The 26,192-nt window shown below is 46.2% G+C and overlaps 2 protein-coding genes and 1 long non-coding RNA gene across 4 annotated transcripts in view; 2 read left to right on the top strand and 1 right to left on the bottom strand.

The window, feature by feature from the left end:
• The window catches only part of LOC147625179 (uncharacterized), a 62,886-nt gene that overhangs the window by 2,604 nt on the left and 34,090 nt on the right, over window positions 1-26,192 (top strand). The gene's annotated exons all lie outside the window — the stretch shown is intronic.
• LOC147625182 (uncharacterized) lies at window positions 1,617-26,192 on the top strand. Of its 2 annotated transcripts, none has more exons than XM_086818439.1 (3): window positions 1,617-1,805; window positions 24,836-25,233; window positions 25,366-26,192. In XM_086818439.1, the coding sequence occupies exons 1-3, from the start codon at window positions 1,629-1,631 to the stop codon at window positions 25,811-25,813; spliced, it is 1,023 nt and encodes a 340-aa protein (XP_086674565.1). In that variant the 5' UTR covers window positions 1,617-1,628; the 3' UTR covers window positions 25,814-26,192. The 2 variants fall into 2 exon arrangements, with proteins under 2 accessions (XP_086674565.1, XP_086674566.1); XM_086818440.1 differs by lacking the exon at window positions 1,617-1,805 and adding an exon at window positions 22,995-24,605 and having other exon boundaries at window positions 25,366-26,190.
• LOC147625183 (uncharacterized) lies at window positions 6,349-8,562 on the bottom strand. The gene is made up of 2 exons (XM_086818951.1): window positions 7,280-8,562; window positions 6,349-7,156 (listed from the first exon to the last, which is right to left on the bottom strand). Exons 1-2 carry the CDS (start codon window positions 8,428-8,430, stop codon window positions 6,781-6,783), a joined length of 1,527 nt encoding a protein of 508 aa, XP_086675077.1. The 5' UTR covers window positions 8,431-8,562; the 3' UTR covers window positions 6,349-6,780.

The following is a 26,192-nucleotide window of genomic DNA, read 5'->3' as shown; positions in this document are numbered from 1 at the left end:
TCTCCGTGTTCTGGTTTCTCAAGCACTACCTCCCCCAATCTTCCCTCACATCCAAGCTTGAAGCTCCATAGTTTGTAAGTTATAAAAAAAAACCCGTATTTTATCGTACGGTATCTCAAAATGTCATATCGTACCAAAAATTCCCATACGGTGTCGTATTTTCGTACTATGACAACTATGAATCTAGTTCACCATTTCATCCATCATAGAAGTAATGAGTTGAAGTCATGCAAAAGGCTAGGATCACCCCTTTTGGGGTTGACTGAGGGCTTAGTCAGGCTCATGCATTCAGCAATCTTTTTGTACCAATGTTGCGTGCACAGAAGCTTTGTTGTATTGGTCCACAGCCCTAAGCCTGATTAAGAACAACTTACAAGATATTGAAATAAACATGATTAAGACAGAGGAGAGAGAAGAAGAGAGAGAGATTGGTGTCAAGCTTTTCTTTGTATTATATGGTACAAAAAGGTTGGTGAATGCATGTACATGACTGAGTCCTAGGTCAGTCTCAAAGTGGCATTTTACATGACTTCTAGTGATTACTTCTATGATGGATGAAATGATGAAAATGACTTGGTGAACTGGATTTATGACTCGATGTATTTATATATGCTTGGAGTGCTAGTCGGCTAGCAGAGACTGTTGGTGAGGCATTGGACAAGGGAATGGGCAATAAATGCCATAAATTCTACGCTTCACTTCTTCTACTATCTCTCCTTGTTGGCCTTGGTCTAATTGCTGTCTGACCTGCTGCAAGAGCTTTTTTTGGGCTGTCAATAGCTAGCTGACAGAAGCCCCATGCCTCAATGATGATGATGGTGTTGCCAATGTTGATGACATTGATGCTGATGTTGGTATTGTGGCCACTGTTGATGATGCCATTTTGCTGATAGTAATGATGATCTTAATGCTGTCTATCTGCTATACCGATTAGGGATTAGGTTGTTCATGTTGAGGATTAGCCATGGCACGGTTGTGCACGTGACATCCCCTCCTGCTAAACTTGATGACGGGGTGGACACTCTGTCATCCTTCCTCCCTGGACTTCTAACTTTGACCTGCTACTTCTGACTCTGACTTTGATTTTTTTGTTTGAATACCTTTCACTCTTGATCTCCACTTCCAAGTCTTGCTGAAGAATTGCATTTGTTCCATTGTTGTCCAATGCTTGCTTTCCCTTGCCCTTAACACAGTGGTGGGTCGCCTGTCGGAGCCGATCGCTACGCCTTTGAGAACTTAATGATGTACTTGTTCTGAGTACATACCCTCAGGGAATGCTTTCTCTAGCTTCGTGTCATGTGCACGCTATGGGCAGGCAGATTGGCGAGCTAGAGTGTGATATGTTGTGGCTGGACATGTGCTTTTTGGTCCGCTATTGATAGTGTGCGCTTTTTGGGCATTCCTTCCCTATTTATTGGGGGGAGGGGTACCAGTCGGGCACACACCGACAGATGGAGCAAAGGAGTGTAGAGCGCGTGGAGCAGGAGCACCATAGCACAGGAGGCCGTCGCCCTTGGGAGACAACCCCAAGTGGGAGAGTACACCGGATGAGGATGATGGCAGGGCACTCATGAGAGTATGACGCCCGGTGGAGACAGCCAAGTTTGTGGGCCTCGCTCACGGTTGTCATGGTTGGGTGGCGAGTATGCCTGCTCCCAGATATGTTTCTTCCGCTTTGCCTTCTAGGGTTAGGGTTTGTTGCTTTGTCTTATTTTTCATGGTTTGTATTGCAGGTTTCCTTCTCGGAGAGATCTCGGGATTTGACAAGCCTCTCCGCGAGGAAGACCCGAGCGGGACACCTTCGGGTGAGTTCTCTCGATGTTTCTTGCAGCGTACATGTGTAGGTTTGTTGCAAGATGTGTGTGTGTGTGAGAGAGAGAGAGAGAGAGAGAGAGAGAGAGAGAGAGAGAGAGAGCTGGCGGCTGTGCAGCCAAGACTGCTCAGACAGTCTTTTTTCCAAGGGTAGACCGTAGGACAGTGTTGTGCCTATGGGCAGTGAAAGGGCCCAGCTCGAGTGCGGGCAGATATGGGAACAATGGCGGCCAACCTTGGGGGTGCGAGCAGGTCGAGGTGACATGCAAAAGCCCAGCTTTGATTGCGGGCAGCCTGCGGGCAGGGAAGAAGGTTCCGCCTGGGCTCGGCAAGGTCAGGTTGACCTGCGGCCATTGGTGGGTAGCCCAAGAGTGTGGCCAGTGGGTAGCCCAAGAGTGTGGTTAGGGCGGGCAGGTCAAGAACCCTGCAGCAGCAGGCAGACTAGGGCAAGGCATGATGGACAACCCAGATGGGTGTAGTCGGATCGGGATTCCTCTCTCTCTATGGCGCAGGTAGGCAGCCAAGAAAGCAGGCCGAGTTGCTTTCTTAGGCAGCTAGTTTTATTTTGGAGAAAAAAAAAACAAACAAAGTTAAAAACTCACCTGGCCATTAAGAAAAAGAATAAAAAAAGTACGGGTTTTTTCTTGAGCAGTCTAGCAGCAAGTGGGTTTCCACGAAACCTTTCTTCTCTTGAACTTTTTCTTTCCTTTTTCTCGCAAAAGTTTGTTCTTCACAGATTTGGGGGTAAGTTTTGACTCTCATCTCAAGGTGAAGTAGGACATGCTTGTGTATGGAATCAAAGGTGTACTTGCACGACTCGATGCATGTGGTTTGTCGTATCCCTGATTTGAAGCTGCATGTTAAGAGGTATGTGTTCGTACCAGAGACATGCATATGGAATGATAGTAGAAGCATAGTATTGTATCTTGTTTTGCTCGTATATGAAGTTATTCTTGGTACACATAGGAGTTTCTACTCCAAGAATTTTGTGGCCATACAGACAAGAGTTAGTCATGGGCTTGTAACATGCAGGACATAAACCTAATGCCCTATAGATATTGGAATGACCATCGTTTTCGTTGTTGGACTTTGATAGGCAAGACTTATCTTCATATGTACGATTAAGGAATAGTTGGGCACACATTGCCACTGTGGCTACACGGATATTTGATAGAGGGCATCTAGGTTAAGTTTACATGTTGGGATTCATTGTCAGATTGCATGACAAGACGGCTATGCGACAATACCCAATATGTACCTTTTCAGCCTTACAGTCCTTAAGGTTATGTTGGTCTTCTAGTTTTATGTCCATAGTAAGGGTGTGTACAGATATATTCACGCTATTCTAAGTATACCTGCCTCGTAGCACGGGTATGGGGTGTATCATGGTGGTATGGGACGCCATGATCCATTGCATGTTACGGGGCTACGCCAGATTGTCAAGACTTCATGCAGACTCTGTGCCTACAAACACAAGGCTATCTCAACATTTTTGAGGGATAAATACTTTACTTTTGATACATACAGTAATGATAGATGCTAGCTTACGTCATAACCAGGTCTGTTGGAACACTTGTTCCTTTCATGTCCAAGACATTCCGAGGTCTGTTTGGGAAGTTAGACTTCCGAGTTGACGAAGTACATATTGATGATCTTTTCTAGAAGATTGGTTCTTCTCTTGTTTGGGAAGAGACTACTGTTGTGTTCCACTTGGTTCAGGCTTCAATAGTAGGTTCTGGGTTTTCCAGTTTTGTGGTTTTCTCCAGACCAGAGTTATAGAGGACATCAAGATGAAAGCATGATAGTCAAATGGAAGATACTTTTGATTTCGGGATACCTCTTTAGGACAGTGGTTGCTTACCTTTGGTACTGGTAGCATTGTCACCTTCGAGTTACTCAGATGATCCATTTGCTCCGGATTAGGCTTTTGTGACTAGGAATTGATGCTCATGTCATGTTACTTGCGCAGGTCGATCTCTTAGTCGGATTGTCCTTGAGACTACTGGTTTCGATCGATAGAGGGTGTTTCTCTAGTGTTGCTAGTGTGACAACTTCTCCTTGAGTTCTTTCTCTTGAGCTCAAGAGTGAGCTCTTTTGAGGAAGGGAAGTATGTCATGTGCACACTAGGGGCAGGCAGATTGACGAGCTAGAGTGTGATATGTTGTGGACAGACGTGTGCTTTTTGGTCCGCTATTGATTGCGTGTGCTTTTTGGGCGTTCCTTCCCTATTTATTGGGGGGGAGGGGGTACCAGTTGGGCACACACCGACAGATGGAGCACAGGAGTGTAGAGCGTGTGGAGGAGCAGCAGGAGCACCATCGCGCAGGAGACCTTCGTCCTTGGGGGACAACCCCGGGTGGTAGAGTACAGCGGATGAGGACGATGGCAGGGCACTCATGGGAGCATGACGCTCTAGCTTGTGGCTCGGTGGGGACAGCCAAGTTTGTGAGCCTCGCTCATGGCTGTCATGGTTGGGTGGTGAGTGCCTGCACCCAGATATGTTTCTTCCGCTTTGCCTTCTAGGGTTAGGGTTTGTTGCATTGTCTTGCTTTTCATGGTTTGTATTGCAGGTTTCCTTCTCGGAGAGATTTCGGGATTTGACACTTCGCTTGTTGTTGCAGACCGCTCCATCTACTACCTTGTTGCACTCTTTTGTTGGAACTGTGCACTTTCCTTGGGACTATGCTTAGTGGGTTGAGCTTGAATGTTGTGATACCAATGTTGCATGCGTGGAAGTGTTGCTGTACTGATCCACAACCCTAAACCTGATTAAGAACAAGATGTTGAAACAAACATGATTAAGATAGAGGAGAGAGAAGAAGAGAGAGAGATTGGTGTCAAGGTTTTCTTTGTACTATATGGTACAAAAAGGTTGCTGAAAGTATGTACATGATTGAGCGCTAGTTCAGCTCCAAAGAGGGTGACCCTTGGCCTTTTACATGACTTCAACTGATTACTTCTATGATGGATGAAATGATGAAAATGACTTGGTAAACTAGATTTATGACTTGATGTATTTATATATGCTTGGAGTGCTGGTCGGCCAATAGCAGAGGTTGGCGGCCAAGTACTGGACAAGGGAATGGGCAATAAATGCCATAAATTCTACGCTTCACTTCTTTTGTTGCCCCTCCTTGTTGGCCTTGGCCTAAGTGCTGTCCCACCTATTGCAAGAGCTTTTGTTGGCTATCGACAGCCAACGGACAGAAGCCCCATGCCTCCATGATGATGATGATGTTGCTACTTATGTTGATGACATTGTTGCTGATGTTGGTAATGTTGCTATTGCTGATGATGATATATTGTTGATGATAATGATATCCTAAATGCTGTCTATATGCTATACTAATTAGGGATTAGGTTGTTCATGTTGAGGATTAGGCACGGGCGTGCCGGTGACACTTGTTGGGATGATTGCCGCAAGGTGGTCTTGAAGCAGTTTATTCTCGTAAATAACCAACGTGAATTGAAGCAGTTTATTCTCGTAAATAACCAACGTGAATTGAAGAGTGGGAGTATTTTATGCAAAAACATGGCGAATCACTATCTCGCTTGTTTTTGGAAGCTTTTGCTCACGCTTACAAGGACTGTTCGGTGGGGTCGGAGCAAGTTGAGCAATGTGTGGATGGTTTGAAACCGTCTTTGTACGCAGACGTCCGTGCATATCGGTCTCATGATCTTTCGAATGCAGTTCGTCTTGTTGCAACCCTCTAGATGTGGGAGAGTTTTTACTTTGGGACCCAACAATAGGGGCAATAGAAAGGCAAAGACAAGGGTAGCCAGTCCAAGGCTAAGGATGATGATAAGGACAAGGCAAGCGGGGGAGCCTCGATGAATCGTCTCAAACTTGAAGAGCATTGCGCCAAGATGGCTGCCGGACAATGCTTTTATTGTGATTCCATCGAGCATATTGGAAGGGACTGTCTGGGGATGAATGTGCTAACACCCTCTCTCAGCACTAGATGCTGAACAAACTCCAAGAAGCCGAAGATGAGGAGCCAAGGAAGCTTGAGAAACCGGCTTGGTGAACAAATCTGCCGCATTCTCTGCTAAAGGACAATACTCTAAACGCATATCTCCAGCAAGAACCCGTTCACGAACATAGTGATACTAAATCTCAATGTGTTTCGTACGAGCACGAAACACAGGGTTCTTGGCGATGGCGATGCAACTCTGATTGTCACACCAAAGAAGAGTAGATCCAGTAGGAGGAAAGTCAAGTTCTCCCAATAATCTCCGCAACCAAATCGCCTCACATGTAGGCGTAACAAACTTCACGATACTTTGCCTCTGTAGTGGAAAGCACCATAGTAGGCTGCTTTTTACTGCTCCATGAAATGGCTCCTGACCCAAGTGAAAAAACACAACCAGTGCTCGAACGCCGAGTATTTGGATCTCCAATCCAATCTGAGTCAGACCATCCAAGAAGAGTGCACCGTTGGCCATAGAAGATGCCAAAGTCCAAAGTACCACGCAAGTACCGAAGAACTCTGAGAGCACACCGCCAATGCTGTTGACGGGGTTTGGATGCATAGTTACGGGAAACGGAAACGTTTCGGGAAACGGCAAGGAGCGAAACGGAAACGTTTCGGGATTTTTTGAAAGGGCTGAAACGGGGAAACGCCACGTCAGCAAGGGGCTTTTACGAGAGGGAAAAGGAGCCACCATTTAGTACTCACATTTGAGAATACATGAAGAAAGACAACACTAAAGTTCAACCAATGATCAATCATCAATGCCAAATTCCAAATTTCCAAATTCCAATACATTATAAACTATAGTATATACACCACATGTGTCATGCATTTACAATTTGCATAATGACTCAAGAGTAACAAAATGGCATTGCAAAATTCCAAGTTCCATCTCAGCTTCCAAAACAAAAATGAAAGAGTACTCAGTACATACTACATACTACAAAGCTAAAAAGCCCAAAAAGTGTAGGCCCTAAGCCTTGGCCCATAAGACCTATACATCAACATCTGGCGGATCTATGGGATCCTCCTCTTCAACCTCAACCTCCTCCTCTAGCATGGAATCATCATCATCATCATCAGTACCATTGGTCCCATCTGGTCTATGAAAACCAATATACTTGTCATGTGTATACTCCTGTCTCATCTTGTTAAGCAAACGCAAGTTTGCATTAACAAAGACAAGATCATTAGCCCTGTGTACTTCGAGACGGTTCCTCTTCTTTGTATGGATGTGGGCGAAGCTACTCCACAAGCGCTCACAAGAAGAGGAGCTACAACCCTGGCTAAGAATCTGAATGGCAAGCCGTTGTAGCTCAGGGGAATCAGCTCCATAATCCTCCCACCATGTGACAGCCCCAACTTTAAATCTGAATTTGCAAAACAAAAAAAATTCAGATGTATGTAGTACTAAGCATGCACAATGTAAATTGCATTTAGTACTAGATCCACCCTATAATTGAAATCTGAAAATTACAATGATTTATGATTACCTGTCATGTTGTGCATCTTCCCATCCAAAGATGCCCTCCTTATTGCGGTAATTTGCAAGTTGGTCCTTCACCGTTCTTCGAGCATCCGGAGTTAATACCATCTTTTGGAGAGTGAGGTTCCAACCACGCACCACCTCTGCATCACTCTGTTGTGAACTTGCCTTGTGTTGAAACTCCGGGTCCAACACAAAGGCAGCTGCATGAATCGGAGAGTAATATTGATTCCACCTACTCACAGCCAACTCTTCCAACTCCCTCAATCTTTGGGGATCTTTCTCTTTCTCTCTAATATTTTCAATCATACGATCCATCCCCTCATATACCTTACCAATGAAAGGCACATCTCCATCCACCTTTTTTAGCAATTTGACAATAGGCATACACAAATCAATGACATGTGATGCATCACCCCAAAAATCATCACTGCCAATACACAAATCATAGCAATACAGCCCAAGTGCTTGCTTTGAAGTGGGCCATGCATCCCACTCAGGGCTTGCCACAACCTGTTTAAGTGCAGGTCTCATTTCAATGAGCCTTTGAAGCATCACAAAATTATATGCAAATCTTGTCTCTGCATACTTCAAGAGCTCCTTTCTTGCAAACTTGCGGTACAATGAAAGAGAAAAGTGATGTCGTGTGATAAAGTTAACCGCCTCTCTTCCACTTGCAATAATATTCTTCACCCAATCTAATTTGCCAATGTCTTTCAAAAGATTATTCAAACAATGAGCAACACATGCACTCCATTGAATATGAGAGTAACTTTGTTCCAATAATGCGCCCGCTGCCTTGTTGGTATTTTCACCATCTGAAACAAGTTGCAAAACATTGGATGGCCCCACATATTCCACAGATTCTGCCCACATTTCCACTAATACATTGGCTGTTTTTTGCTGCACTCCACACTCTAAAGAGTGTATATATAGTGAAGACCCTCGACAATATGCAAGAATGCCCTCCAATGAGTGACTTCGTACATCGCTCCAGCCATCAGCCACCAAAGTCACTCCATACTTGTGCCACTTTTCCTTGACAGGCTCAATGGCTTGATTCACTGCCACCACCTCATCCTGTAGAAGCTTCTCCCTTAATGCATCATATGTTGGAGGGACATATGTGGGACCAAATGCAGCAATTTCAGACACCATCTCCTTGAAATAATCAGATCTAGCTGCATTGAAACTAATCCCACATGAATAAAAAAAACGAGCCACAGATGCATCTACTTGTGCCTTTCTTTGCGGGTGCCATGATGTGTATAAGCTGCTTTGCTTATGTCTGGGAGGCTGGATAGGTGAAGGAGCATTTGGTGTGTGAACGTGTGCACTCCCAGAAGAAGAAACAGTAGCACAAGAAGGAAGAGGACTTCGAAATGCAGCAGCCACATGAGGACTTGAACCTGAAGTAGCTCCTGCACCTGTGGATGCCATGGTCTTTGTCCTCTTTGAGCTACGCAATGCTTCCACCTCCCGTTGCATCCTCTCTTTTTGTTCTTGAGGTACTTGCAAGCAGATTGCAATACCCTCTCCCTTAATGCCAAGAAGATGGCATTTCACCCTGTGAGGGCTCCCACCTCTACGCAATCCACAAAACCTGCATCTCCACTTACGGGCTCCTCCTTTTTTGGTATCATACTTGCCCTCAAGTTCAACTTGTTGCCACCAATAATCCGACTGCGTGACTTCGCTCACGGTGCCTCTCTCAGCCGTGGCGAGAACAAGGCAAGCGTGCAAGTTGCGGAGGCTACTGCAGCTTACCTTCACAGGAGATCGAAGGGGCTTGGGCCTGCGCACCGTGGAGGACAAGAGTGAAGAGACTCGAGAGGGCTGAAGGCGGAGGGCACTTGAGGCTTGAGCGGCGAGCCTTGGGCACTCGGGAGGAGAAGGCTTGAGCCTTGGGCAGTATGGAGGACACAAACCAGGCAGCAAGCAAGCAAGGGAGGAGCGGCGAACAGGCGGCGGCGGCAGAATGGCGGGCTGCGCAGCAAAAAAAAGGTATATCAGGGTTCCCAGGCTGAAACGGCTCGTTTCCCCTCCGGGGAAACGTTTCTGCCAGGTCTGAAACGGGGAAACGCGCCGTTTCCCCCCAGGGGAAACGTTTCCCCCAGAAACGGCGTTTCTGTCCTGAAACTGCCCCGAAACGGCGTTTCTGCTGTTTTTTCTCCTGAAACGTACGTTTCCCGTAACTATGTTTGGATGTGAAAGAATTCAATAGGCTGACTGCGAAACAAATGTCCAATCGGGAATAGGTCAACCAAACCAAAGAATTGACGAGAACCCGATATTGTCCCTGATCAATCCTTGGAGAAGCATCAAGAAGAGAAAGCTTCTCACTAGTATCCATAGGAGAAGATACTGATCTGCATCCAGTCATCTGAAACTTGTCAAGTATCTCCCATGTGTACTTCTGCTGAGAGAATTAAATACCTTAGGGGTTTGGCAAATCTCAAAGCCAAGAAAATAATGCAAAAGGCCAAGATCCGTCATCTCAAACTCTGTCTCCAAAGCATCCATGACTGAACGGATTCTCACAGAATAAGAATCTGTAAAGATGAGGTCATCAACATAGACCACAATGATAACAGCCAACCCCCTCTCAAGGAGGTTATAAAGGTTTGAATTTGCATGAGAATGGCGTAGGCCAAGCTTCTGAAAGAACTCATCAATCCGCTAGTACCAAGCCCGCGGAGCCTACTTCAGACTATAGAAAGGTTTCTTCAGTTGGTACACTTGATCTTGTCTGCTCGGAACCTCAAATCCCGGCGGTTGATCAACATACACTTCTTGTGTAAGCTCTCCATTCAGGAAAGCCGACTTGATGTCCATTTGGAATACGGGCCATCTATGATGTCCTATAAGAGCAAGAACGATGCGAATGGTAGTCATCCGAGCCATCCAGAGTGAAGGTCTCATCGAAGTCGACTCTAGGGCGTTGAGCATAGCCCTTGGCAACAACCAACCTCTCCTTGTGCTTGTCCAAGCTGCCATCAGCTCGGTACTTTGTTTTGAAGATCCATCGCACACCAATCACCTTACGCTGGTGTGGCCTAGGCACCAAAATCCAAGTGCTATTTTGTTCAATAGCATCCAGCTCTGCTTGCATAGCACGGCGCCAAGGCTCTTGTGAAAGAGGCTCGTCCACAGAAGTGGGATCAAAAGGACCATGAATAATAGAGGACATAAGACATATAAATAGGCCCCCAGCCCCCATACCATTTTGTATCATACTCCGGGATCTTCTTGTGTATATAGAGCAGAGTTACACGCCTCTCTCTCTCTCTCTCTCTCTCTCTCTCTCTCTCTCTTGTGCTGTATTTTTTTGCATGCATTTTTGCTCGTGTTCCCAGATCTGGTCATCATCTCCGCTACGTATTCTGACAGGTTCCACATCCAAGAGCTGAGAGGGAGTGTTAGCAGTCATCTCCTGTATGTACCATATTACTCAGTGAGGGTCTTTGTTGTGGGTGTGCCCGCCTCAGTGTTCTCTCCATTTTTCCATGTTTTTTTATCATGAGGGCCCTCTATTGTTGGCCGACTCCTTCTATCTTGGCTAACTTGGTTTTTGGTCTTGGCTGACTGTGTATTTGCTAGCCGACTGGCCAGTCGTGGACATGATTTAATGTTGTTGGTTGTTTTTGGGCTGGCCGACCAACATCATAGGGTGGTATAAATACCATCCTTGCCCCCACACTCCTTATTGTACCGGATCTGTGTATATAGCAGAGTTTATACAGCTTCTCTCTCTCTCTACACTTTTGCGTTTTGTTTCTCACAACAGTCGTCTCATTTTCCATTGTGCATTCCGACAAACTAGTGGTTGCAAGGAGCTCCCCGTCATATCGCAACTCAACACCACATAGCTTTCAGCTCTTCAACCAAGTGCCCAAGCTACTACAACACTACTTCAAGGCCTCCTTCACTAGCGTCACAGAAAACCGTGAAAGCCTCGAAGAAGGAGAGTAGATGACAATATAACTTTGAGCTTCTCAAAACACACTTGCTCAATCAAAGTCCAACAAAATACCCGATCCTCCGTCAGAGAACCCTCCTTGACCAAGAGAACTAGAGCTCCAAATGGTGAGGAGCTCAGACAGACCAAGCCTTCCGCCAACATTCCCTTAAGCTGCTACTTGAACTCTGTCATCTCGGGACAACTCATCCAATATGGGGTACGACATGAGGTCTCTACACCAAGAACGAGATCAATGTGGTCCTTAGGCTGTGACGAAGATATCTACTCAAGCAAATCGACACTAAACAACTGTCCATGCTCGTCCAAAATGCATTGTCTATCTACCGCCAAATGTCTATCTGCTACCAAATCCTCCAAATCGTCTGGCTCAATAGCTCGGACATATACCATACATACATGCCCACCCTTGCGTACCACCCATTTCAACAGAAGGGTGGATATAATTGTGACTAGGCCTGTATGAGATGGTAAGGATTCCCCAATCACCTCTGAGGAGTGGCTGGATATATCATGGAATGTCAACCTATGCTCCTTATAGTAGACAACGTTTGCATGGACATTCAACCATGGGTGGCCTAGAATAATATCTACTTGATCCAAAGGTGCCACCTTGAACGTGTGACTTTCAAAAACCTCCACAAAAGCCAAAAAGGCATCCTCCAAGTTCTCCGCAAACCAAAACTAGTTCACTTTCCTTCGCTTGCCTCTCCCGGCGGTGGCTAGGGCCACGCCACTGGTGTCCACCGTTGTAGGCAACTTCAACTGCTCAACCACATAGTCTCTAATGATGTCCTCTGAGGCTCCTCTATCAAAGAGTATGGACACAGGATGTCCATGAAGCATCTCTATCGTATCATGCCGTCCAAGGACCACTAAGATCCTCTCAAACTGGATCTAGTGAGTGAAGAGCAGTTGTGGTACTGGTGGGAGTGAGAGGGGGAGTAGTGTTAGCACATTCATCCCAGTTTCTGCTCATGTTTGGAATTCCCTTTTGGTCCCTTTAATGGCCCTTGGTTGTGGGCTGGCCACCCCTATTTTTCCATATTTTTCTGGCATTTTTCCCAAGTCAGATGACTGATATCTAGTCGGCCAGCCCCATTCATGCCCTATTTATAGGCGGGCTTGCCTCCTCACTTTTCATCTTATAGTCTTGATTTGTATCCCTCACTGATGAGACCTTTTATGTCTCTTGCTCGGGATTGTTTCATTGCAGTATATTCAGCATAGTTGCTTCATATTTCTCTCTCTTGCACTCTCTCTCAGCATACTCTAGTGTTTGTATGTTTCCGCTCTGTGCACTCTTTCATGGTATCATCGCTCTAGGTTCAGAGTGACTCTGCGGCCCTAGTTTCTCCTCAGTTTTCAGCACCTTCATCTTTGCGTTTTTCTTCTCAGCTCCGCTGCTGGTCGGCTGGCCTCTTCCCGGCGCTTCTCCACTGCAGCTTGTGGTCATCCATCACCGGTTTCGACCCCTAAGACCCCCTATACACCTGTCGGCTGCTCTGTTTTAGGGCAGCAGCACTTCTCGTGCTGCGGTTTTTCCTCTACAGGTGTTTCTTGCAATTGTTGGTGTTCTAGTTTGAGGATTGGTGGCATCCGGTACCTGTGGTGGACACTTCTTCCAAGTTTGTGTGTTTTTCTTCTGAGATTGAGCCCGAGCTTTTGTGATGGCTGCCCCGACTACTCTTCATATGTATGCATGCAGGTGTTTGTCACCATGCTAATGTAAATGCAACCGAGCTGCCGGAAATTTCTATGTGGCATAGCCGGTTGGGACACATGAGTGTCAAGGGAATGGAGCAATTGTCTCGTTTGGGTTACTTGCCTTCTCTAAAGTTTTCAAGTTTTCAGTTTTGTGAGCATTGTATATATGGTAGGCAACTACAGTGCCCCCACAAGAAAGCTCTTGGACAGAAAGATGCTCAGTTAGAGCTTGTGCATACAGATGTATGTGAGATGTCTCAGCTTTCTTTGGGAGGGGCAAAATATTTTGTGTCATTTATTGATGATGCCACACGCAAGGTGTGGGTTTATCCTCTTCGTTTGAAGAGTGATACATTCGCAGTGTTTCAGAAGTTTTTTGCTCTTGTTGAGAATCAAACTGGCAAAACACTGAAGGCTTTGCGTTCCGACAATGGTGGAGAGTACATGTCCAAATAGTTTCAAGACTTTTGTGATGCTAAAGGCATCAAGAGGGAGCTCTCTACTCCTTATGATCCTCCACAAAACGGGACAGCAGAGAGGATGAACAGGACCATTCAGGAGAAGGTCCGTTCTATGTTGTCACATGCTGCATTACCTCATGGTTTTTGGGCTGAAGCTGTTATGACAGCCGTTCACCTTATAAACAGGTCACCTAACACGAGGCTTGGTGGGAAAGTGCCAGAAGAAGTATGGACAGGGAAGCCTCCGTCATACAAGCACTTGAGAGTGTTTGGTTGCGTTGCGTACGTGCACATACGCAGGGAAATGCGCACCAAACTTGATCCTAAGTCTCACAAATGCATATTCCTAGGATATGGTGACAGAGGTGAAATGGGGTATAGACTTTGGGATCCCATGAATAGAAAGATCATAATGTCATTTTTGATGAAACATGCATGTATAAGGAGCTTGCAAGGCAACAAGAGCCTGGCAAAGTCATCTTTGATGATGATGGACATCATGGACAACAACAAAGGGCTGTAAATCAGCCATTACAGCAGGAAAACCAGCCCTTAAATGGTGCTGAAAATGGTCCAAATGGACAGCCACAGATGGCTGAAGATATCCCTATGGATATACCACAATTGGAGGAGATACCGGGCATGATATTTCAGCCTTATGGCATGGAACAGGAGCCACCAATGGGTGATATGCAGGCTGGACAGCAACCTGCAAATGATGGTCATTGGGTACGGAGGTCCACTAGACCCTCCAGAGCCCCTGACAGGTTTGTTCCAGGGGTTGACTACTTGATGCTTACTGACTGTGGGGAGCCCTCATGTTATAAGGAGGCTTTACAGAGGGCAGACAAGGCTCTTTGGGAGCGTGCCATGAAGTCAGAGATGGATTCTCTGCACAAAAATGGAACATGGAAGTTGGTGCCTTTGCTTGCAGGCAAGAAGGTTTTGCCATGCAAGTGGGTTTACAGGCTCAAAGTTGCACCTGATGCAAAGCCAAGATACAAAGCCAGGTTAGTGCCTAAGGGCTTCAAGCAGGAATATGGTGTGGACTTTGAGGAGATCTTCTCTCCAGTGGTCAAAATGACCACACTTAGAGCTGTGTTAGCTTTGGTTGCACATGATGATCTGGACTTGATTCAGATGGATGTGAAGACTGCTTTTCTTCACGGTGATCTCCATGAGGAGATATATATGCAGCAGCCAGAGGGTTATGCAGTGAGTGGAAAGGAGAAGCTTGTATGCAAGCTGAAAAAGAGTCTTTATGGGCTCAAACAGGCACCAAGAGAATGGTATCATAAATTTGATACATTCATGAAATCTCAGAAATTCAGGAGAAGTGACATAGATCACTGCTTGTACACCAAGAAAGCTTTGGATGGCAGTCTATTGATCCTCATCTTGTATGTTGATGATATGTTGATTGCCGGGAATTCTCGTAAGGAGATGGATACCTTGAAGCAGAGGCTGCATCAAACCTTTGATATGAAGGATTTGGGTGATGCAAATCACATCTTGGGCATGCGGACACTTCAGGACAGAAATCAGCATGTGTTGTATTTGTCTCAGAAGGAATACATTGGCAAAGTCTTGCAGAGGTTCAATATGGACGGGGGGAAGAAGACTAGTACTCCTTTGCCTCCATATGTGAAACTCAGTGCTATGGACAGCCCACAGTCGGATAGAGACAGGGCTGATATGGCCAAGGTTCCGTATGCTTCAGCTTGTGGCAGTCTCATGTATGCCATGGTTGCTACTAGGCCGGACATTGCATTTGCAGTGGGAGTGGTTTCTAGATACATGGCCAACCCTGGCAAGAAGCATTGGGAAGCAGTGAAAGGTGTCATGAGATACCTGAAGGGCACACAGGATATGTGCATTTGCTTTGGCAAACAGGATGCATTAGTGCATGGTTACACGGATTCGGATTATGCCGGTCATCCAGATAACTGGAAGTCTACTACCGGTTATGTGTTTACATTCACAGGAGGTGCTGTGTCATGGATATCCAGGATGCAGAAGTGCACTGCCTTATCTACTACAGAGGCCGAGTATATTGCAGCCACCCACAGAGGCTTGCAAGGAGGCATTATGGCTATCTCGGTTAGTGGTTGATTTGGGTTATACAGGGGATATTTCATTGTTGCATTGTGACAGTCAGAGTGCCATCCAGTTGGCAAAGAACCCTGTCTTTCATGCAAAGACGAAGCATGTGGATGTGAAGTATCACTTCATCAGAGAGGTGATAGAGAACAAGCAAATTCAGCTTGTTAAGATTCACACGGATGACAACCCGGCTGATCTGTTGACAAAAGAGTTTGCCTCCGGAGCGGTTTGCTCATTGCAGACACTTGATGGGCATTGGATGAGGCCAGTTTCAGCCTTGATATGGCCTTGTATATTATCATGTACATGCTGATTTTTCTTTTCCTTTACTTAAGGGCACTTTGCCTTTAAGTGGGAGGTTGTTGGGGTAAAGGCATAATGCCCACCCTTATAGTGTGTACAAGCCCATAAGTTATAGTACATAGTACACTTAGTACTTTTAATGTACTAAGCGCACTATGTGTACTAGTGCAATATACATGTGTGATAGGGGAGTCACACACTCATGCTATTGATGAGTTGACTTATCCCCACAACTCTCTCTCTCTCTCCCTTGTTGTTTCTCTGTGTATGTCTCCCACACATGAATTAACCTAACCCTAATTCTTCTCTCTCCCACACAACCTCCATGGTTGGAGTGACTCAGATTGGAGAGGAGATCCAGACACGAGGAGATCCACATCAAGCTACAAATTTATCCTTGGCTCAGGAGCTGTTTCTTGGAGCAGCAACAAGAGGCAACCAACTTTTGCCTTGTTGTCTACAGAGGTAGAGTACCAGGCTGCTTGTGGTGCTGCTTGCGAGGTGGTGAGGTTGTAGAGGTTACTTGGCGAGATTGGGTTTCCCCTGGCGGGACCCACGGTCATCCAGACTCACTTTGTTCATGAGAAGTTTTTTGACGATGACATCTTGCTAGTGTTTTGTTCGACAGAGGACAATGCGGCGGACCTCTCTTCACGAAGTCTCTACCTCAAGGTATGCTCCAACCACTCCAGCTCACTGGGGTTGGTTTCACATCCAGGAGCTGAGAGGGAGTGTTAGCAGTCATCTCCTGTTTGTACCATAGTGCTCACAGAGGGCCTTTGTTGTGGGTGTGCCCACCAAGGAGCTCTTATCATTTTTCCCCATTTTTTCCCATGTTTTTTTTTTGGCCGTGGGGCAAATTTTGTGCAGGCCGACTCTACCTGTCCAGGTCGACTGGATTATGCTAGCCAACTTGCTATTTTTAGCAATCGTGGACGTCCAAGGTTCTGTCAGCTGCTTTTAGGCTGGCCGACCAGAATTGAGGGGTGATATAAATATCACCCTTGCCCCCCACACCTTTATTGTACTGGATCTTGTATATAGCAAAGTTTATACAGCTTCTCTCTCTCTCTTTTGCAATAAAACTCCATATCAAGCTTTCCATGGTGAGAAGCCCTTTGTTGTTCATTTGCAGGTATTTGGTTGTTCGGCGTATGTACATGTGCCTAAGGAGCATCGATCCAAGTTAGACTCGAAGTCTCAACGCAGGACTTTTCTCGGATCCAATTCAGTGTCCAAGGCATATCGTCTATATGATCAGTAGGCAGGCAAAGTTGTTGTGAGCCGTGATGTAGTGTTCGAAGAGACTCCTCCATCTTCTAAGGGGGGTGGTGAGCTTCTTCTTCCTCTGCCGCCTCCTCCTCCTCCCCTGCCTCTATTACACCTCCAGCTGTATATTCTCAATCAGATGATGATGATGACTCTGCTCCTCCTCCGATGAGTTCGAGCAGATCTGTGTCTGGATGGGAAAAACTCACTCTCAAGAAGAGGTAAAAATGTTTCACTACAAGAGCTTGGAAAACTCCCCATTTGGTGATGACAGTTATTTTCTCTTTATCTTTGGGTGCCATTTTTACCTGATTATAACCACTAAAACCATCTAGGAAAGAGTATATCTCCCTTCGTGCCACATCATCCAGTTGCAACATTTAACTTTTAGTAGTCTACACACACCCTGATTTTCAAATTCTTTTTTAGCACAATGACTATGGGAGATACCTAGGTGGCTTTTTCCACAGGATAGATGAAACCCACCTTTAGTTGTTTGTCTATTTCTTTCTTCACTTGTTTGGCATAGTTGGGGTTTATCCTGTATCTTTGTTGTCTCTCACCGGGATGGCATCTTCCTTTATATTTATGCGATGCTAGTAGAATCCTAGGTCTATTCCTTCCATGTCACTATATGCAGGTAAACACATCCTTATATTCTTTTAGAAGTTTTAGTAATTGTTCTCTAAACTACTTATCCAATTCCATACTTATCCAAACTTTTTTCTCTTCTTTCGGGGATCCTAAGTTCACTTCTTCTAATTGGCCCTCTTTGACGCTTATTACTGCTCTGCTGACACTGTTTCTTCTTTTTTGTCTTTCTTGTTCCAGCCATTCTTTTAATTGTTGCCCTGCAATAGTGCTTCCAATTCTTCCTCATCTTTGGATCCTTTATATTTACACTCTGTAAGTCTGTGTGGTGGCAGCCTTCACTGAGAACCTCTAGTTCTTTGTGGTGTTGGAGCATTCTTTGAGCAATTCTAGCTCTATCTCGAAGCATTCTCCAACCCATTTTGTAACAATGTGAGAGCCTTCTCTGGCATTACTTTGATTGGTGCTTGAATTTTCTAACTTGCCCTCAAACCTGTTCCTTCCCCTTTTCCTTGGGTTTTTTTATCTATTCTGGGGAGTCTCTAACCAGGATGTCACCCACATTTACTGAAAACTGAGAAGAATGCAGGGGAGAGGGAGAGCTTCAAGTCCTTGCTTTCTTTCTTACTCACACACACAACACAAGAGTAGACAAGCACACACGAGAGAGGAATGGCTCAATTTTCTTCTATCTTCTTCTTCACTCAACAATGCATAATATCTAAAAGATAAGAGTACACAATATAATGTAAAGTACTCCACTACTAACATACAAAAGGTCGGTCTATGGTGTGAACCCGACTATATGAGATGACACTATAACTATGCCAATGCTCTACTATAGCTATCACCCATGATGTACTCCACTGGTGTATATCATAACCATAATGTCTACCAACCATGCCAGTGACATAAATGCAAAACCGTCACCTAGGTTGTCCCCATCAATGTCCGCACATATGGAGCTTGATATCTCAACACTCTCCCTCGAGCTCAACCCCATGCCATGCACTCCAAGTAAGCTCTTAAACCTGTGGAGCTTCTCTGTACCCAATGGCTTTGTAAAAATGTCGGCTATCTAATCCTATGTGGTGACATAAACTAAATCAACATCACTTTCTAGAACCTTCTCTAGCACCTCAATGTGCTTGGTCCTAGCATGATACACTGGGTTATTGGCCAACTGTATACTACTTATTTTGTCACAAAAAATGATAATAGCCCTATCCAAGGGCTCATCCATATCTACAAGTAGCTTTTGCATCCAAGCTACCTCACATGCTACCATAACAGCAGATTGGGATGGTGGAAAGCATGGGCTGGGAGCACGAGAGAGGGGAGAGCTTTGTCACAGCAGTTATGCATGTACAGGCTGGACAGCAGACCTAAGATGCACAAAACCCTAAGTTTTTGTCGTGTGATGCTTCCACACACCTGCAAGGTAGTAGGTGATGGCATGGGTGCCTGTTTGCAGCCATAGAGGAAGTGCTTCAGGGCTGGGGGACCTCTCAGCAGAGGCCAACCAGCAAAAGCACAAGCTATGTGCTGATGGGCATGGCCATAGGAAGCGGATAGCAAGACAAAAGCATGGGCAGCAGTATGTGTGAGTAGCCAAGGGAGGGGAGAGATGCGCATGGTTGTAGGCAGCACGTGCAGAAAGGCATGTGCAGCAGCAGCATGCATAAAGAGAAAGCATAAGTGTGGGTGCCCTGGCCATCGTGGGCAGCCTCGTGTAGCATGGAAAGCAGGTCGACAGCATGTCAACAGCATGCATGGCAGGCAACAGGGCTGTGCACGGAGGGGAGAGAGAGAGAGAGAGCGTGGAGAGAAGAGATTAAGCATTTTGAGTTATGAGAAAAAGCTACGGCTAAGTTTATGGCCAGCTTTTTTTTTTAAAGCAAGGGGCTAGCTTTTCCATAAAAGCGAGGGGCCAGTTTTTTTTAAAAAAAGCAAGGGATCAGCTTTTTTCATAAAAGCAAGAGACCAGCTTTTTCCATAAAAGCAAGGGGCCAGCTTTTTTCTTAAAAGCAAGGGATTGGCTTTTTTCATAAAAGCAAGAGGCCAGCTTTTTCCATAAAAGCAAGGGGCCATCTTTTTTTTTAAAAGCAAGGGATCAGCTTTTTTTTCATAAAAACAAGAGGCCAGCTTTTTCAAGAAAAGCAAGGGATAATATGCTTTTTCTCAAAGGTAAGTAACTTTGCAAGACTGTGAGGTTTCTGCTTCTCTTCATCAAACCTCTTCCACAATTGCAGATCTAGCCTCGCCAAACTCTTCTCATCTACCCTATCATCTTCTCTTTAACTTTTCACTTCCTCGCACCCCATGAACCACTAGACTGGCTTGGCGTTATCCACCATGAGCAGTATCACCAATCGATGACAAGTCAGTTATCCAAAGGTATCGGGAGACTCAGAGAATGTGGGATTCTTTTTAATTTTTCCTCCTCTATAATTTTTCTACTCTGCAAGTACATAGAAATAAACACAATTTTGCACAAAAAAGATAAGCTTTTGAGTCATATTAGGCAAAATATGTCGATCAAAGACTGAATGGCCAAGGCGTTCATAATAGATACAAAATAGGCCCAGGGGGCACAAAATACAATGCATGGAAAGACTCAAAAATGACAAAAGGAGCCAAGGATAAAGCCTAAAGCATGTGCCTGTTAACAGTATGGTCACTTCCTGTATGTATGAGTGAGGGCTGCTATGTGGGTGTGCCCGCCCAAGAGAGAGGAAACATTCACTCTGCACTGTACATGGGGAGGTAGTTGGTTGCTAGGCACATGTGTTAGGGTCTGTAGAAGGCTGTAGGACTGGAAGAGGAAGTCCAACTAGCATTCGTGGGAGCCCAAAGGTTGTGGGCAGCCCACCAGCCCTTGGGGCAACCTCTTGGGTGGCTGCCAGGGCTTGGGGCAGCCCCCTAGGGGCCTTGGGCAGCAGTCGGGCTGCTGCCTGCAGCCCGACCAGGCCTGATGCTGCCCGACCAGGCCCTATTGCCCATTAACGCTGCCCGACCATGTATAAATGGCATTTACTGCTGCCCGACCAGGCCTGCTGCTGGCCGACCAGCAGCCTTGGGTCCTATATAAAGGACCAGCCATCTTCATCATTTATTCATCTAGTCTTCTTGCCTTTGGCTTGTCTTCTTGTCATTGGGGGAGGCAGATCATCACAAGGCTTGTTCATTGCCTTGGTCACTCATTTATTGAGGTCATCACTTGGTCATGAGATCTTGTCTAGATCTTGGTCATATCAAGGAAGTGTCGAGGGTTGAGTCTCTACTCACAGGGTACACGCGTACCATCGCAGAGTCTCTCATGCTTTCATAATACATTTGATTCAGCATTGCTCTTCAATCTCCCTCTCTCCCTTGTGCCATTGTTTCTTTTCACCTCCGCTGCACACTCTGACATGGTATCAGAGCCCGAGGCGGCTTGATCTCGGTGGTGTCTTTGGCTTGTGGAGGAGGAGTTGGCTGGCTGCATTTTCAGCAACGTCAAGAGGGATCTTGGTCTGTGTTTTCAACAAAGGAGACCCCTTCGACCTGCGTTTTTCAGCTACGAAGAGGAAGAGACTTGCGTTTCCAGCCCTGAGACCTCTACTAGGTTGTGCTCTCAGCCTTGGACAGTAGAGGGGGCTGTGTTTTCCAGTGAGTATTGTATTTTTCCGAGTTGCCCGGACACCTAGTTGATCCATATAGTTGGATCAAACATAGTGCCACTCCCATATCCCATACTTCATCGTGCATCGGGCACGCTCCCGTCTTCATCGTTGTATTGATCCTGGGAGCCAGGCGATTGTTGGGAAGCTTGGACCTCTACTAGGCTGTGCTCTCAGCCTTGGACAACAAAGGAGGAGGCTTGGACTTCTACTAGGCTGTGTTTTCAGCCTTGGACAGTGGAAGGGGAGGCATGGACTTCTACTAGGCTGTGGTTTCAGCCTTGGATATCAGCAGGAGGCTTGTGTGCTGTGTTTTCAGCCTTGGAGGGCCTTGGTACCTGCATTTTCAGCTTGGATATCAGCAGGAGGCTTGTGTGCTGTGTTTTCAGCCTTGGAGGGCCTTGGTACCTGCGTTTTCAGCTTGGATATCAGCAGGAGGCTTGTGTGCTGTGTTTTCAACCTTGGAAAGCCTTGGTACCTGCACCTATGGAGGGGCCCTTGTATCCCGAGGTTGGTGTTGCTTCTTAGGGAGCAATTGAGGGCTATTTTTCAGCTGGAATTATCACCTTGGACCAGGATTCTTACTCAGGAGGTGGTTAGTGGTTGTGTTTGGCAACCGGTATCGTCATTTTGGGACGGGGTTCCTTGCTCTTCTTCAGGTGGTGGTTGGTGATTGTGTTTTCCAGTCGGAAGTATCACCTTGGTACCTATGTTCAGATGAGGGCTCGGAAGTTTTGATTGGACAGATGTCCAGGAACCAAAAGCGATTACATTCCCGCTTTGGGCACCTCAACTTTGAGGATCTGCAACAGGCACTCAGGGACCAGTTGGTTGTAGAGAGAGGCTAGCCAGATGTTGGGGTGAGGTCACTCGGAGATCTTGGAAACAGTTGATCCTTGGCAGCAGGCTCAGGCAGTGGATGTTATTGCCTTGTGAGAGCCGTAGGAGCCAACTGAGATCTCTTGAGGTTGCTGCGGATGATGATATGCATTGGCATTGTATGAGTTCGTCAAATTGAGCTGGATTTTGGCCTTGGACGTTCTCATTGGAACAGGGACTGATTGGTGTGTACGTACACGTCAACTACAGGTTGATGACTCAGGACCTGGGAGACAGAGCATCTACTTGGCTAGATGGGGCTCTTGACACAATGCTTGGATGATAGCATTGCACAGAGTTTGGGATGATTGACGTGGGTATTCTTCATTGCCTTCTTGGATAGAAACTTGGCAGATTATGAGGGGGATGTACACCTCCTAGAAGCAGTACGTGCAGGTGCTTCTTGTGGCCATGGTATGAAGGATTGCACACCCTTATCTGCTACTCTGGATTGGATTGTGAAGTTTTCAGCTCTTGATGCCTATGAGCTGGTGGATGCTTCACTGTACCGAGAACTTGACAGGTCACTTATCTGGTTGCTCAACACCAGGTTGGACATTTGTTCTCCGGTTGGCCTTCTTTGGCAAGGTTTATGAGTTAGCCCAAGGAAAACTCATTGGCACGCAGGATTGCAGATCCTGTGGAATCACTTCGGCTTGGGGCATTTCGAATGCAGACGAAGGAAGTCACAACTTGGAAAGAGTTGTGATATTGTTCGCATTGTAGAGGTGGTGCTATTGTGTTAGTGTCACGACTCACAAGAGCAGTGTGACATGGTACTATGACACCTTGAACAGTTGGTTGGGAGCTTGTCAACTGTGGAGTGTCAGTGTTAACACCAAAGAGCTTCATTGTTGCCACGTGTTTGGGTGTCTCATGGGGTGTGTGAGGAGCGAAGTCCCATCACAACAGGGCAGGTTATACAGGTTCATCGAGATAGAGGTGTGGATTTGTCAGCTAGACGGGTGACAGGATTGTTCTTCTAGGTGAGTTTGACATCGGATTTGTCAGCTGGACGAGTGACAGGATTGGTCATCCAGGTGAGTTTGACATCAGGTTTTGTCAACTGGACGGAGGGCTTGTACATCCAGGTAAGTTTGACAGGATGCTCTCTTTTCAGAGGGGGCAAACACTTTCTATACTTGGACTTTGGAGCATGCAGAGCTTCAGAGGGGGATCTTGGATCTTGGGGATTGCAATGGTTGGTACTCATCAAGAATGCAGTAGGTGCTAGAGGATCGAGGACCACAGAGACTAAAGGATGCCCCTGTTCTCTCGGAAGGGTTTGGAAGCGGTACTAGAGGAAGGCTTCAGTTTGTGGTTTGGTGTGACACAGATTTGGGTTGGAGATGGATATTTTGCTTGCGGAGCATTGTCTTGGAGTAGTATGGATTGAGTCCAGGGATTCAGCGGTTACAGCTCCTTGAGGACTTGTTCCACACCCAGGATCACGGAGGGGGTGATAGCATTATTTCTCCAGGTTTAGTACCCATTTAGGTGGTGTCAGGGGTGCCCATCTTGTTCCCGGGCAACATCATGGAGGCCACACTTGCTGTCTCGAAGTGTTTGGGACATGGAGCTTCTTCATTGGCAGTCACTTCAGCTCACTGGTTCTGGTGCTACATCCAGGAGCTGAGAGGGGGTGTTAACAGTATGGTCACCTCCTGTATGTATGAGTGAGGGCTGCTATGTGGGTGTGCCCGCCCAAGAGAGAGGAAACATTCACTCTGCATTGTACGTGGGGAGGTGGTTGGTTGCTAGGCACATGTGTTAGGGTTTGTAGAAGGCTGTAGGACTGGAAGAGGAAGTCCAACTAGCATTCGTGGGAGCCCAAAGGTTGTGGGCAGCCCACCAGCCCTTGGGGCAGCCTCTTGGGTGGCTGCCAGGGCTTGGGGCAGCCCCCTAGGGGCCTTGGGCAGCAGTCGGGCTGCTGCCTGCAGGCCTGGTATTCTAGGATTTTTCAGTTCCCCATTTAGGTTTAGTCCGATTCCAGGGCTTTTGTTTCTGCAGGAAGCGAAACCACATCTCGCCACGGTACAGGTTCTGAGGATTATCACTCTCTTAATCAGAGCTCCTGGCTTTCCACAGTTCAAGGGCTTCTGTACAGGTGCCTATATTAGGGCAGGTTTAGGACTTCTGCTTCAAGTGAACCCCATGATAGGCGAATTAGCGCAAATCGTCATGTCTATGATTGCCAGATTGTGAAATCGGGAGATGGGTGCTGATTACTACAACGTTCTGAAAGTTGGGCGCAACGCTTCCGAGGATGATCTCAAGAAAGCCTACCGAAGGCTAGCTATGAAATGGCATCCTGATAAGAATCCAGGCAACAAAAAGGAGGCCGAGGCCAATTTCAAGCAAACCTCAGAGGCTTATGAGGTAGCCCTTTTCCCCCTCATCTGAAACATGGGCTCTCAAGCATAATGAGGGTCCGATTAGACTATAATCATGGGTTATGACACAGGATTGTATATAGCATAGTTAGGGTCTTATCAGAGTTTAATTAGGGTCTCCGTAATGGAGTTTATTTATGGTCTGGATTGGCTCTGCTTAGAGTTTAATGAGAATCAAGTTACGGTCTATTTATGTTAAACCAGTTCTGCTTGTAGGTTTTGAGTGATGCCTACAAGCGATCCATCTATGATCGCTATGGAGAAGAAGGGTTACAAGACATGCCAGCACATGCAGATTCAAATGGCAATGCCCAAAGCCCATTCAATTACAATCAGAATGCAGAAGATCTGTTTTCTGAGGTTTTTGGAGCTTCGAATGCCTTCTCAGGCATGAAGAGCAGTTCTTATGCCAGCCGAAGCAAGAGTGGGCGTTCACCATACGCAGATGGGTCTTATGGCACTGACAATGTGTTCAGAAACTTCAATGAAGGTAGCCCAAGTGGGCTGAGGAAAGCATCCCCTGTTGAAAACAAGCTCCCTTGCTCTTTGGAAGAGCTTTATAATGGGTCTGCGAGAAAGATGAGGATATCCCGCAACATATTGGGTGCTGGTGGGTGAGTACACACAATCCACCACCATGTTTCTTGCTGTTTTTCTTCTTTTACGGATATGTGTGTATATTACTCTCTAACATACCCTCTTAGAACAAGCTAATGCCCCTTTCCCATTCAATATGGGCTAAACAGGATGGCAAATACTGTTGAAGAGGTTTTGACCATCAACATAAAACCTGGCTGGAAGAAGGGTACCAAAATCACTTTCCCAGAGAAAGGAAACGAGAAGTTGGGGATAATCCCGGTGGATGTTGTTTTTGTGATTGATGAGAAACTGCATGAAGTGTTTAAAAGGGATGGGAACGATTTAGTGGTGGTTCAGAAGATTGCACTTTTGGATGCTTTGTGCGGTACCACCATCTCCATCCCCCTCTTGAATGGAAAGACACTTACCGTGCCGTGCACTGAGGTCATCTATCCTGGCTATGAGAAGGTCATCCCCAATGAAGGCATGCCCATTGCAAAAGAGCAAGGTAAGAAAGGAAATCTCAGGATAAAGTTTGACGTCAAGTTCCCCACCCGATTGTCTTCAGAGCAGAGGGTGAGCATCAAGAAAATCTTGAATGGGGGGTCTGCTTGAATTGGGTAACAGCTTTCTCTGGTCGTTACCATACAGCATGCCAAATCAGAGTGAAGACAGCTTTGGACTCGACAGGTCATGGGTGACATGTCAAATGTCGCAGCGAGAGCGTGGTGATATGCTGAATTATGTCCTCAGATGAGGCAACATGTGGTGATGTGCGCTGCTTTGCATTTTTTAGCAGGGGCTCACTATTGGGTATGTGCCTTCTTTCTTCTCAAGGTATTGTATGATGCTTTTTCTAAGCATTCCTAGGGGACGTTTTCGCTAAGCACTCCTTAAGACAATCATTTGAAGGAAGAAGTGTGTTTCAAGGCTTTGAGGAATGGCTATGTTCATCATACATAAGGTTATCTGTTTGAGGGTTTTGTAAGAGTAA

The sequence above is a fragment of the Cibotium barometz genome, chromosome 24 (assembly GCF_041138505.1).
Source record: "Cibotium barometz isolate CiBa-2024 chromosome 24, ASM4113850v1, whole genome shotgun sequence".
NCBI classification, from domain to species: Eukaryota; Viridiplantae; Streptophyta; class Polypodiopsida; order Cyatheales; family Cibotiaceae; genus Cibotium; species Cibotium barometz.
This window is presented reverse-complemented; position numbering and strand designations above follow the sequence as displayed.